Source organism: Poecilia mexicana, unplaced genomic scaffold (assembly GCF_051168715.1).
Source record: "Poecilia mexicana isolate PSO_F unplaced genomic scaffold, ASM5116871v1 scaffold_8, whole genome shotgun sequence".
In the NCBI taxonomy this organism is placed as follows: domain Eukaryota; kingdom Metazoa; phylum Chordata; class Actinopteri; order Cyprinodontiformes; family Poeciliidae; genus Poecilia; species Poecilia mexicana.
The window spans coordinates 26,943,485-26,956,019 of NW_028263377.1; the positions used below are offsets into that span (position 1 = coordinate 26,943,485).

At 37.9% G+C, this 12,535-nt stretch overlaps 2 protein-coding genes across 2 annotated transcripts; one reads left to right on the top strand and one right to left on the bottom strand.

Moving 5' to 3' along the window:
• Positions 1 to 626: 626 nt before the first annotated feature.
• On the top strand, positions 627 to 7,710 carry alg1 (ALG1 chitobiosyldiphosphodolichol beta-mannosyltransferase). The gene is made up of 13 exons (XM_015014127.2): positions 627 to 942; positions 2,054 to 2,131; positions 2,201 to 2,304; positions 2,410 to 2,558; positions 3,290 to 3,379; positions 4,355 to 4,468; positions 4,752 to 4,867; positions 4,940 to 4,978; positions 5,058 to 5,117; positions 5,241 to 5,351; positions 5,639 to 5,753; positions 6,298 to 6,373; positions 7,464 to 7,710. Exons 1-13 carry the CDS (start codon positions 651 to 653, stop codon positions 7,596 to 7,598), a joined length of 1,479 nt encoding a protein of 492 aa, XP_014869613.1. The 5' UTR covers positions 627 to 650; the 3' UTR covers positions 7,599 to 7,710.
• Positions 7,488 to 11,670, bottom strand: eef2kmt (eukaryotic elongation factor 2 lysine methyltransferase). Its single transcript, XM_015014130.2, has 9 exons — positions 11,286 to 11,670; positions 10,824 to 10,886; positions 10,662 to 10,742; positions 10,463 to 10,564; positions 9,926 to 10,059; positions 8,988 to 9,232; positions 8,625 to 8,765; positions 7,706 to 7,802; positions 7,488 to 7,624 (listed from the first exon to the last, which is right to left on the bottom strand). Exons 1-9 carry the CDS (start codon positions 11,421 to 11,423, stop codon positions 7,609 to 7,611), a joined length of 1,017 nt encoding a protein of 338 aa, XP_014869616.2. The 5' UTR covers positions 11,424 to 11,670; the 3' UTR covers positions 7,488 to 7,608.
• Positions 11,671 to 12,535: the final 865 nt, after the last annotated feature.

A 12,535-nucleotide genomic window follows, 5' to 3' on the forward strand; every position in this document is an offset into this window, starting at 1 on the left:
AGCAACTCATCTGATATCAAAAATTATCCGAGTATATACAAACTTTCAAATAGAAATATTGTATTTATTTATAACTTATGTGACAAAAAACAGTTCAATCTTGTCTTACATTAAAGCACTGAAGTTAATCAGAGTCTAATAAAGTCCATTCAACTATGCTCAGGTCAGTTGGCCTTGAACAAAGCATTTTACTTTGTTTTGATAATCATATGCAACGTGAATGACTTATGAGCTGATGAACATAATTTCAGATAAATATGTTTGTGACCTTTTTTTTATAAATACCAGAAGTTAAATAATTAGGTCATCTTTAACGCACCAAAATCAGCTTCTGATATAAGTAAACAACAAAAGTAGTAAGTTACAGCCACCACTACTCTGTCAAAAATAAAGGTTACATATTTAGTCATTCAGAAAAACTAACCTTTAGTTGCCAATGATATTAAAAAATGAAGTTCAATGTTTTACTAATATAACGGTATAAAAAATACTAAAAAAGATAACAATGTTTTTAAAACATCCTGTTATCCAGGAAACAAATAAAGCAATATACTTGTTTTAAGGCTTTTATTTTGGTATTTCTGATTGGCGCGGTCTCTTTAAATCTCAAGCCCCGCCCCCTTCACACACTTCCTGACTCTCAAACAAACATGGTGCCGTGCGGTTCCACCGTGGCGCTACTTTCCGTGTTTTCTGTCGTTTTTGCGGTCTTTGGTTCGTATTTTGTGGCGGACTCCGGCGTAACCGGTCCGGGTGTCTGCCTGGCTGTGGGAGCCGGGATCCTGTCGATGTGTTGGCGGAGGCTGCGGCAGCGGGACGCCGGTTCGGACCGGCGGGTCTGCGTCCTGGTGCTGGGGGACATCGGACGCAGTCCTCGGATGCAGTATCACGCTCTGTCCCTCAGCAAACACGGGTACCAGGTCACTTTTGTCGGGTTTTTAGGTGAGAATACAAACTGTCACCTGTTGGAATTACAAACATCTTATCTGCTGAATGAGACAGATAAAGATAGAGAAAGTTTACAGTGAGTTAATATTTGGAAAACTTAAATGACCGAGATGTTTTGAAAAGTGTAAAATCTGCAAAGATGCCATAAACTGTCGGAAAACAATTCATAGTATATACATCCGTTTTTGTTACATTAAATAACTAACTGTATTTATTCAACTTGCTTATAAATAAAAAATCTGGAAAGTTTGGTGATTCTTCTAAACAAACAAAATCCAGTAATTCCTTCAGATATCAACTAACTAGTAAATAGAGTTCACGATATTAAATAATACGATGGCCTTTGAGGTTTATTGTTGGTATTAATATATATATATATATATATATATATATATATATATATATATATATATATATATATATGGTTGTGTTTTGTTTTGGATATTTAAAATATCTTCCTGTACAAAACTATTATTGGTTTTTGAGTGGGTGAATTTGCAGCATTATTCATTTATTACTTGAAAATGGTCTCAAAAAATATTGTCATTCATCACAATAATTTCTGCAACAATTTATGCTACTATATGTTATTTTACTACTATATATCATGTTCTTTCCACTATGAAATTATAGGATGTACCGATATGACAGTTTGGGCTAACATTGATATCATTATCTATAGTATTGCTGCTGCAACCGAAACGATATTTATACACATATATCTCATTTGGACGCCGCTAACAATGCTAATATCAACACATTTTTTTCAGTATCAGTGTTTATAACGATACATTGGATCCATTTCTGATAATCGAAACAGCGAGGGGTTTGAGTATTCGTCATCTTTCAGCTCAGCTTTTGCTTATTGGTAAATCTCAGTTCTTGTATGAAATTTGAAACAGAATCTTTTGTCAATTTGCAGAATATTTCCCTTACAGCAGCTGTTGAACTTTTACCACAGTTTGTTTTGTAGTATTTGTGAAGCAGAAGTAACCTTTAATCCCTTTAATGGTGAATTTTCTCTTTGCTCATAATGCAAAACATCTGAGAAGAAGTTAATAAAACTATTAAAACCAGTTTAAGAATAAAACTGGATGTTTTTCAGACTCAAAGCCCCATCAGGACGTGCTGAAGGAGGAGAAGATCCGGATAGTCGGCATCTCAGAGGTTAAAGGTCTTCGAGGTAAACAGAGCTGTGTTTGTTTTCCTGCAGCAAAAGTTCAGAAATAAAAACTGGCTGCTGCTTTTCCAGCTGGACCAAAACTCCTGACGTACGTGACGAAGACGGTGGTCCAGTCGGTGCAGCTGCTTCACGTTCTGCTGTCCCTGGAGCTGCAGGCTCACATCCTGATGCAGGTCAGCTCGTCCTCATCACCATCAGAGGAGGAGGAAGAAAAGGAGGAGGAGGATTGGCTCTAAATGTGCTGTAGATTTACAAACATAACGTTTTATTTTTCCCAGAATCCTCCTGGCCTGCCTGGGATTGCGGTGGCGTGGCTCGTGTGCGTTCTGCGCGGCAGCACCTTCATCATCGACTGGCACAACTATGGCTACACCATCATGGCTCTGAGCCTCGGAGCGTCGCATCCTCTGGTCCGACTCGCCAAGCGGTCAGCGCCTCAGCTTCAGCTGAAACTCTGCTTATCTGCAAACAGGGCTGGACAATCAATCAATAACAATCAATCGTCATAGACATGGGATCAATATCAGTGAATTATGCATCTGACGGAATATTCAGTATATAGAATATTCACTGAACTCCATCCAGAATCGCACAGCATTCTGGGAGATGTAGGCAGAGGAAAGACAAAGTCACGCCCCCTGGTGGCAGATTATTTCACTTAAAATAATTTTCCATGTTATAAATGAAATATTCTGCTACTTTTTATTAATATTAAGGAATTGTTTACTTAAATTAATCTCGTATATCTTTCTGAAGAGTTATTTGTAAGTTAGTTTTATCTTATTTTAAATGTATTTAGATATATGCATTAAAAACTGGACAAAAACACCTGTTGTATTTTTGCAGTGAGACTTAAACCATGCGTATTTCCACCTAATACGCATGGTGCATAATAAACTGACAGCATGCAGAGTGATAATGCATGGAGCATGAAGTGTTTTTACCTACCAGAGGTTACATCCAGGCTCTCGGGTAGAGAATGCAGTCTGGATTTTATTGCAGCCCCAGTGCAGAAAAGAAGAACAAAACAAAATAAAGACTGAAAACAACTCAGAATCGGTTATATCTGCAGCCTGAAATGCTGAAACGTAGATGAGAAAACATTGGAATAGTGTTAGTCCAGTCTCTTCTGTTTAAAGTTTTGTTTGTATTCTTCAGGTATGAACACCTGTTCGGCCCTCTGGCCTCCCACAGCCTGTGTGTGACGAACGCCATGAAGGACGACTTGCAGACAAACTGGGGCGTCGAGTAAGACTGTTTGATTCAGATCCTGGTGTCACATCTTCATCTTCCTCTGATCCGTTTCATATCTGCACCTTTAAAACTGAAATGCTATTCATTTATTTCAAACAGGTTTTAAAAACTAAGAAAACAAATGATCAGTAGGAGAACAGGAAAACGTGAGCTTACATAACCAAGAAAAAATAATTAGCTTACAAACACTTTACTGTTAAAAACTGAAATGTTACAGAAAGAAGCCATTTAATCTCTCGTCTAAATAAACATTTTAATGATTTACCAGATGTTTAACTGAAATACAGAGTTAAATATGAAATGTTGTAGTTTATAAGTTGTTCCTATTAAATAACCGGGGGCTGGCCGATCAATCAGCTGTATTGATTAATCAAATTTTTTTGAATTTCTAATTTTCTGAAAGTCTGTTCTGTTTTTTTTCCACCAAGGCAGCCATCTTGTTTGACAAACATTTGTAGCGTCTATTTATTTGGACTTTGAATTCAGGTAACTCTATGACGAAACGTAAGGGTCAGGCTGCGTTTCTAAATTTTAAAACAATTATTTTACAAGAATAAAATCATAATGCTACAAGAAAACGGTCAGTAACTCCAGAAGATGAAAAGTATAATAGTAAAGTCTTCTTACAAAAATAAATGTGTGATATTTGGAGGATAAAGTAATAATTGTATAAGAACTCAATACGAATTAAACAATCTTTTACTCATTAAAACAACTTTTTTTTCCTCAGTCTTACGAGATTTTTCTGGTGAAATTGAGTTTTTATTCTGCTAATATTATGACTATATTCTTGTGCATAAACAGAAATTCCTGCAGATTTTCACTAATATTCTGTCATTTATTTTTTTAGGAAAAAAAAGTGAGAAAACGAATAATTAAAATCGGCTGTTATGATAAATCTGAGTTTTAGTTTTTAAGCCGTTTGGCCGCGTGTGTTAAAACAGACAGATGAAGTGTTGTGGTTTCCAGGGCAACCACTCTGTACGACCGGCCGGCCTCCATCTTCAGAGAGACTCCTCTGGATCTGCAGCACCAACTCTTCCTCAAGATGGCCGACACTCAGCCGCAGTTCAGAGCCTCAGGGTGAGCGCTGGAGATCATCATCATCATCATCATCATTATCATCACTATTTTTATTATGGGGTGGAGAAAATGACAGGAGAAGAGTTCATTCATCAGTTCATTCATTATTCATCCATCCATTTGTCTCAACATTCAGTTTTGTTCCTGGAAACTGAGCATCAAACAGTTAATCATCCATCCATTCGTTCATCCGTTCATTCGTTCCTGCTCTGCCTCAGGTGTTTGTCTGTTTATCCCATTAAATATTTAGTGTTTTAAAAATCTGATCCTGATCCGTTTTCAGGTCCGACTCTGAGGAGACGGAGGCGACTGCGTTCACCGTCCGTAACCCGGGCGACGGCGGCGTGACCCTGAGGTCGGACCGGCCGGCTCTGCTGATCAGCAGCACCAGCTGGACGGGTGAATGACCTCCCAATGACCTTCCATGTTTAGCCTGAAGCCTTCCTGAATGGTGACGTTTTCTCTCTGCAGAGGACGAAGATTTCTCCATCCTGCTGGATTCTCTGCAAGGTACAGGTTTGGTTTCTGAAACGAGCCGACCCGAAACGGGTTTATTCTGATGTACCTGAACCAGGTCGGTTTGTTTCAGAGTACGAAGGCTTCATCAGAGGAGGAGCGCCGCTGCCGTCGCTAGTCTGCGTCATCACAGGTGAAACCGTTTTGGATCCAGATGCAAGAAAAATGCAGAAACTTCAAACTAATTCAGCTACATTTCATTAAATGTAAGTTAGTTTGAAACTCTGGTGACGGATCTGACGGTGCATTTGTGCAGGAAAAGGTCCTCAGAAGGAACACTACAAGAAGCTGATCGCCTCGCTGCATTTGGAGCGCGTGAAGATCTGCACGCCGTGGCTGGAGGCCGAGGATTACCCGCTGCTGCTGGGTAGGAAAAACTCTGGAGTCAAAAACTGGTCCATCACATAAATAAATGTCCCATTCAATATTTTTATTTACCAAGTTTTATTTATTTGAGGATCTGTTCCATAGAGAAAGCCCCGCCTCTCGTTTGACTATCCTAAGATAACGACCCAAGTCATTTTTCACCAAAAGTGATTTTTCTTTGCCCAAGACATCTTTTTTTTATTATCAAAAATTACTTTTGGTAAAAAGTGCCGTCCCTCATCATGTACTTTCGTCCCTCGTCGTCGTTCTTGTCTTTTCATCCTCCAGGTTCAGCAGATCTGGGCGTCTGCCTCCACAAGTCGTCCAGCGGTCTGGACCTGCCCATGAAGGTGGTGGACATGTTCGGCTGCTGTCTTCCTGTCTGCGCCATCCACTTCCACTGGTGAGAAGCTTTTAATCGGACCGGACAGAACCCACAGCTTCTTTTTCCTTTCTAAGTCCTTCTTTCCTGTCCCACTTTCCTTCGAGTTTTTCCTCCTTTCTAACTTTGAATCCATTTTTCACTTTGTTCCCTCCTTCCTTCCTTGTCCTCATTCCTACCATCTCTCCTTACATGTGTCCTTAATTTCTACCCTTCTTGTTTTCTTCCTTTCTCATCTTTTCTCCCCTAATTGTCTTTTTCCCTCTTTTCTGTTCTACCATGTCTTTCTTTTCTAAGTCCAGCCTGACGTTTCTTCCTTGTCCTTCCATCTTTCATAGATATCCTTTTTTATCCTTTCGGTCCCATTTTTCCTTTTCTTATGTCTTCCCTAATTCCTTGTATTCTTTTTTCATTTTTCCTCCTCTGCTTTTTCTCTTGTCCTTTTCTTTCTCATTAATTTGCTTTTCCTTCCTTCCAAACCTCATTTCCTATTTTCTTCCTTCCTTCATGTTTGCACACACAGATACTAGTTTAGATTTTTGAAAAGCGTCCATGTTTCCTGCAGCCTGCAGGAGCTGGTGGAGCACGAAGTGAACGGTTTGATCTTCAGGGACTCTGCAGAACTCGCCCAGCAGCTCAAGGTGAGACGATCCGCTGAAGCTCGACCTGCAGGACCAAACGCAGCTGCGTTCACAACTTTACTGATGCAAACCCAAAACATGCAGCTCTATCAATGTTTCTGCAACATTAATGAAGCAGACGATTGATTGGAATCCAGTTTCAGCATCCAGAGAAGATTTTCAGTCATTAGTCGTCCGTTTGAGCGAAGTCGGCTCCTTCTTTACGTCTAAAAGAATTGGTGTCAAAGGTTTGGGCAGTAAACATCGTTTGTGCCGCTATCATTTAAAAATATGAACTTTTCAAAGGTCAGAGGTCATCAATATCTTCAAAGCAAAAGCAGCACAAGCAAAATGTTATGCTGCACAAGTGTAGCTGATTACAGAGGTGGGTAGTAACTAGTTACATTTACTCAATTACATTTGAGTACTTTTGGGGAAAAATGTACTTTTAGTAGTACTTTAACACGCTGTACTTTTTACTCTCGAGTCCAATTTCTGGATTTTCTTCCCACTGAATGAAAAAACAAACATGTTTTAACCAAAAACTCACCAGACTCAGACACACACCTGCAGCTTTTACTTAAGTTTTTCATTGAAGGAAACTGAATAAGAAAAAAATATTTTTGCCTAATTTTGTTAATTTTTGCTAATTATATGAATTCTTCTGATTTTTGTCCTTAAAATACAGAAATTTTTTATTTTGGTCCATCTATTGATGTAATTTTTAAATTATAATTTGATCAGGACCTGAGTAGACGTTTTTACCAAATACTTTTACTCTGAAGTGATTTCTTGGATGGTTACTTTTTACTTTTACTTGAGTAAAATATGTTGAAGTAATATTTAGTCTCATTTTAGTAAATGTTTGGTTTCTCTGCCCACCTCTGGTTTATTGACACCAAATTTATCTGATTTTGTAAATTTGGGTTTGGGTTTACCTCTGACCTGTGGAAACTTTTTTTATTAATATATTTAAAGTGATAGCAGCACAAAACCTTTTTGCAGCACAAACGTTTGACTGTGTTAGATTTGAAGACGTTTTGGGGGAAACTCCACTCGGGTCCCAGGAAGTGACTCAGTCTGTTTTCTTCTTCTCCTTGCTGGTTTCCAGTCTCTCCTCTCAGAGTTTCCCAGTTCAGACGGCAGACTGGGAGCTTTCCGGAGGAACCTCCGCGCCAGCAGGGGGCAGCGCTGGGACGATAACTGGGACCAGAATGTTCTGCCTCTGCTGGCGGCTCCCAGATGAAGAGGAGCTTTCAGCCTTCCTGGACTCTGACAGAAACAGGAAAAACTGCTTTAATCCTGATTTATGTGATTTGTAAATAAAACGTTGATCCTGCAGCGTCAGCTCACCTGAACACTTTGATGAGTTCTATTGGAGCCAGCCGGTCGTAGGGAAACACGGCGCTGACGGGTCCGGTCAGAACCTGGTGGCCCAGACCTGCAGCCTCTGCAGGGAGGAACCGCAGGATGTAACTAGTTACATTTAGAGTAACTTTTTAGAAAATAAAACTTTTAGGAGTAATTTTACTGCACCTTATTTTTTAAAGTTCTTATATTGTCATTGGAAGTACTTTAGTTTTAACAAACTGTATAGACTTTATAGACTAGAAGTGCTAGTTTTATAAGTTTTATGTTGATAAATATGGAAACAGAAAAGTGCTGATTCTGATTTAATTCATTATTTTGTAATTATTTGTATTAATACCAGAATTTATGCCTAATTTTTAGTAAAAATTAGGCATAAAAATTAGGGCCTTGCTAAAAATGTTTTTAAAATGACGTTACAAGAATAAAGTTGTAATAATGAGAAGTCATGTTACCAGAATAAGAGTCATTATGAGAATAAAGTCCAAATAATACAAGAATTAAGTCGGATTATGATAACAAAGTCTGTAATCTCGTCTGACTCTATTCTCGTGATGACTTTATGCTCATATTATTATGCTTTATTTTTATATCATTACTCGAATTACGACTTTTCTCATATTTTTTATTCTGGTTCTGATACTTTGTTGTAATCTGAAGACATTGTAAAATATTGAATCTGATTTTTCGATCAAGTCCTCTGTAGTTTAGTTGCCTTTTTACCGAATACTTTACTTATTGAGTAACTTCTTGGACGTCTACTTTTTACTTTAACTTGAGTAGAAATATGTTAAGTAGCGCTACTCTTCTTACTCGAGTACAGTTTTTGGGTCCTCTACCCAGTTCTGTGGAACCGGACCGGGACTGGAACTCGGTTCCGGCTCTGAAGCGTCTTGATCCTCACCGAGCCGCAGCTTGAAGCCGCCGTACGTCTCCGGGTTTCTGATGGTGGAGCAGATCAGGATCTCCGCTGCCGCTGAACATTTCAGGATCTTCAGCAGCAGATCCGCCAGACTTCCTGCGACTTCCGGATCGTACACCACGTCTGCAGGAGATGGGAGGAGAGTCACCGAGGGGCGTGGCCACACAAAGGACCACACCTGATTGGACCACATTTGTTTCCTTTCTTTTTGATATCATTAGCTTACTTATCTGGGACCGGACTTTCACTTAAGTTTTTTTTTTTTTAGCTTACTGTTGTAACCAAGAGCAACAGAAGACTTGTTAAGCACTTAAATATAATAACAGCCCTCGAGCCGGACCGAACCTGCAGCGATCACCGTGTCGGGTCGGATCCGGCGGATCTGCTCCTCCGGCGCCGTGGTCCAGTCCAGCTGGTCCACCGTGACAGATGGACTCTTCCCGCAGCCGAGGCCGTTCAGACGGACGTTTTCTCTGAGTTTCTCCAGAACCGCGGCGTGACAGTCGCTGAAGACGAACCGGACCGGACTGCAGGAGCGGCACACGGTGATTCCGGTCAATCCGACGCCGCTTCCCAGCTCCAGAACCGACCTGTAGAGAGAGCCTGTTAGAACCCAGAGTTCTAAAGGGAACCGTTTCTAAAGTTACACAGTAAAAACAATAACAGTATATTTTGGTTTGTTTAGCCAGTCAGAGAAAAAACTGGGAGTTAATTTTCAGCATGTTGTTCACTCAGTTATAAAAGTCACAGTCCCACAGTAAGAAACACAAAAGCTAAATATTTAGCTTGGAAAATAAGTACTTAATTTGGAACTATATGTATAAACAGTTTGCAAATTAAATATTAAGTTTGCAAAGTTTAGTTCAGCTTCTCAACTAAATATTTAGTTTGACAAGTACATGTTTAGTTAAGAAAATAAAGATTTACTTTGGAACTAAACATTTAAAATAACTATTTGATTTGGAATTAGTTATATGCTTAATTTCAATCTAAATATAAAGTTTGCAAACTTAATATTTTCTAAGCTAATTATTGAGCTTATGAAGTAAATATTTAGCTTAAGCTAAAAAATCTTTAGTGCAATGGTTAGTTTAGAACTAAAAATGTAAACTGTCTATTTAATTTAGTTATATATTTAAATATTTCATTTTGTAGCTTAGTATTTAGTTTGAAACACTGACATTTATAAATGCATAAGCATCAAGTATTCATTATTGCTGTTAATTTTTTGCTGTGCAGCTTTACACGGCTCTGCTGCAGCTCAGGTTCAGGTGAGGTCACACCTGCCGGTGAACACCTGTGGGTTCTCCAGAGCCCACTCTGCCAGGTAGAGAGCAGCTTCCCAGGTCACCAGGCCCGTCGTTCCCTCAGAGATCACAGCCACGTTTTCCAGAAGGCTGATGGCGTCTCCGCTGGGCTGCGGCACAAAAACCACGTCCAAACTCTGAACACGACTAAATACATTTAGTTATAGTTTAAATGACTAAATTTAAATTCATTTAAATTATATGTATTTGTAAGTATCAGCATATAAGCATGATTAACTGCAAGCTCAGGTATTAATTAAATTAAAAAGTCCAAATGTTATAATTTAATTACACAACTTGTACACTTCCTCAAATGATTATGAATTATTACATAAATTATTAAACAAATATTCAATTAATTTAATTCAAATTCAATTTAAATTATGACTAAAAAAAATTATTTGTATATTTATTAAATTGTGCTGCTTATTGCAGTGGATGGACTGAAGCTGTTAGTTTGTTTCTGCTCAATAAATCCTGGTTCTCCGCTCCAGTGACGGAGGCGATCAGTACCAGGAAGTAGCTCTTGTGGCAGTGCGGCGTCTCCTCCACCCCCACCACCTCCGCCAGGGCGTCGTACAGCTCATCCAGAGGGTCGCAGCCTGCAGCCTCCTGCTGCACAGACACACAAAAGCCTATTAGTAGGAATCACTGGAAATCAGAAATTACTGGGAAAGAAAATAATTTCTGTTGTGAACTTAATGAAACTGACCCGTTTGATGAGCTCAGAGAGGAAAATCCTCCTGAATCGGACCGATGGTGGAAACTTTCCACACAGAGGATGAAGACATGTCTGTAAAAAACAAAAACACTGGATTATTTTAGATTTAATTCAGATTAAGCAGAAAGTAAAGTTCTGTGAGGATCATCCCACCTGCTTCAGCAGCTCTGAGATGAACTCTGATGACTTGTTGCTCTGCAGCTCGTTGTCTAGAAACTGTTAAAATCAAAGACAGAAAGATTCATCCTTTAAAAAACAAAACGGGTGCATGACTTTGGTTTGCAAAGATGCATAACTTTTGGAGCCATTGCCTAAAACTAAATCAGAAATGATCCAAAACACAGAAGCTAGAATGCAACAGGAGAGACACAAACTGTTGTAATGGCCTAGTCAAACTCCAGACCTCTATCTGATTGAAATGCTATGGAGGGATATAAAGAAAGTTGTGCAATATAAATCCACTGCTGAGTGTTTTCGCAGCCGGAGCTTTCAGAAACTGAAACATTTTATGTGTGATTATTGCCCAGAAGCTGATATCAGTGGGTGTTTTAAATTAAAGCCTCGCAGCAGAATCAGGCAGATTTTCAACGGAGTTTAGCGGCGCCTCAAACTCACCGTCCAGGGAAACGAAGCCAAGCGGTTCATGGAGAAAAACGAGGCCCGAAAATCCCGTAAAATATCCTCAGGTTTCCTCTCTTTCTGCTCTGAAAGCGCCATCTTCCACGTGTGTTTGTTTACTTCCTGCTTACCCATAGTTCAATGCGAGGTTTACTACTGCTCCTGGGTAATGTAGTTTGAATATAAATATAATAGTTTTAATATTTTTTACATCAAAATGATTTACTAATTATGTTTATAATAGGTAAAAGTTGTTATTAAAATGTTTTAGTTGTTTTTAAAATTAAATGTTGACATTTAAATCAAACACATTTAAAATAAAATAGTGAAATTACAATCCTGCATGAAACGGAGCTTTTAGATCTTCTTTATCAGCTGAAAGTTTCCTTCCCGCTCTTTTTTTTGCGGTGTCACTGCGGGAGCAGATAAAACTCTTTACAGTTTGGATGTTAACAGCAGCAGCCTGACATGGTGAGTAAAAAACAGATCAAACTTTCTATTTATTCTTTCATAAGCTTAAAAAAAAGTTTACATTTAATATAAAATGAAATATTAGATAATAATTCTGTAATGTCAAATGCAACTGCTTTAAAATGTATTACACAAACAGACAAGGCTGTTGACACTATGTGCGTCAACATATAGTAACAAATCAGCTGGAATTTATTCATTGCAATAATAAAACTATTATTTTGTATAACATTGCAGTTTACAGTCTGTCCATAGTTTTAAAGTTGTTACAAAGACACACAATATATTATTTTTCAAAGGAAATTATAGAACTAGCCTGATGTAAACCAAATAATACAATTACTAATCATTAAAAAAATCAGTAAAATTATTAAAATAATTTATTATGTAGTTAATAGTACCTACAATATATCAATTATATTAAGCAAATAGTAAAATAATCAGATGTAAATGAAGGAATAAAAAATACATGTCAAGAAATGGACCACAATTTTGTTAAAAAAAATATTAAATAGGTTAACCAATAAAATTAAATGACAGCAAAAGTAACTTTAATTAAAAAATACTAAAATGGTAAAAAAAATTAATATTAAAAGAACAAAATAAGTAGCAATATTGAAAAGTAAAAAAAATAATAAAATAAATGCAATCAATAAATAATTAAAAACTGAGTCTAGTCGATATCTATGTCTTTGATAAAAAATGATTAATAAAATTCAACCAAGAACTCAGGAATAAAATACATAATGACAAAAGAATAAATATTGCCCTGTAAG

Coding starts and splice junctions, on each gene's coding strand:
- alg1 (XM_015014127.2), top strand. CDS start 651: ATGGTGCCGTGCGGTTCCACCGTGGCGCTACTTTCCGTGTTTTCTGTC. Junction 5,352..5,638: donor GGATTACCCGCTGCTGCTGG/GTAGGAAAAACT, acceptor TTCATCCTCCAG/GTTCAGCAGATCTGGGCGTC. Junction 6,374..7,463: donor AACTCGCCCAGCAGCTCAAG/GTGAGACGATCC, acceptor GCTGGTTTCCAG/TCTCTCCTCTCAGAGTTTCC.
- eef2kmt (XM_015014130.2), bottom strand. CDS start 11,423: ATGGGTAAGCAGGAAGTAAACAAACACACGTGGAAGATGGCGCTTTCA. Junction 10,060..10,462: donor GCCACAAGAGCTACTTCCTG/GTACTGATCGCC, acceptor TTTGTGCCGCAG/CCCAGCGGAGACGCCATCAG. Junction 7,803..8,624: donor CGGCTTCAAGCTGCGGCTCG/GTGAGGATCAAG, acceptor TCCTCCCTGCAG/AGGCTGCAGGTCTGGGCCAC.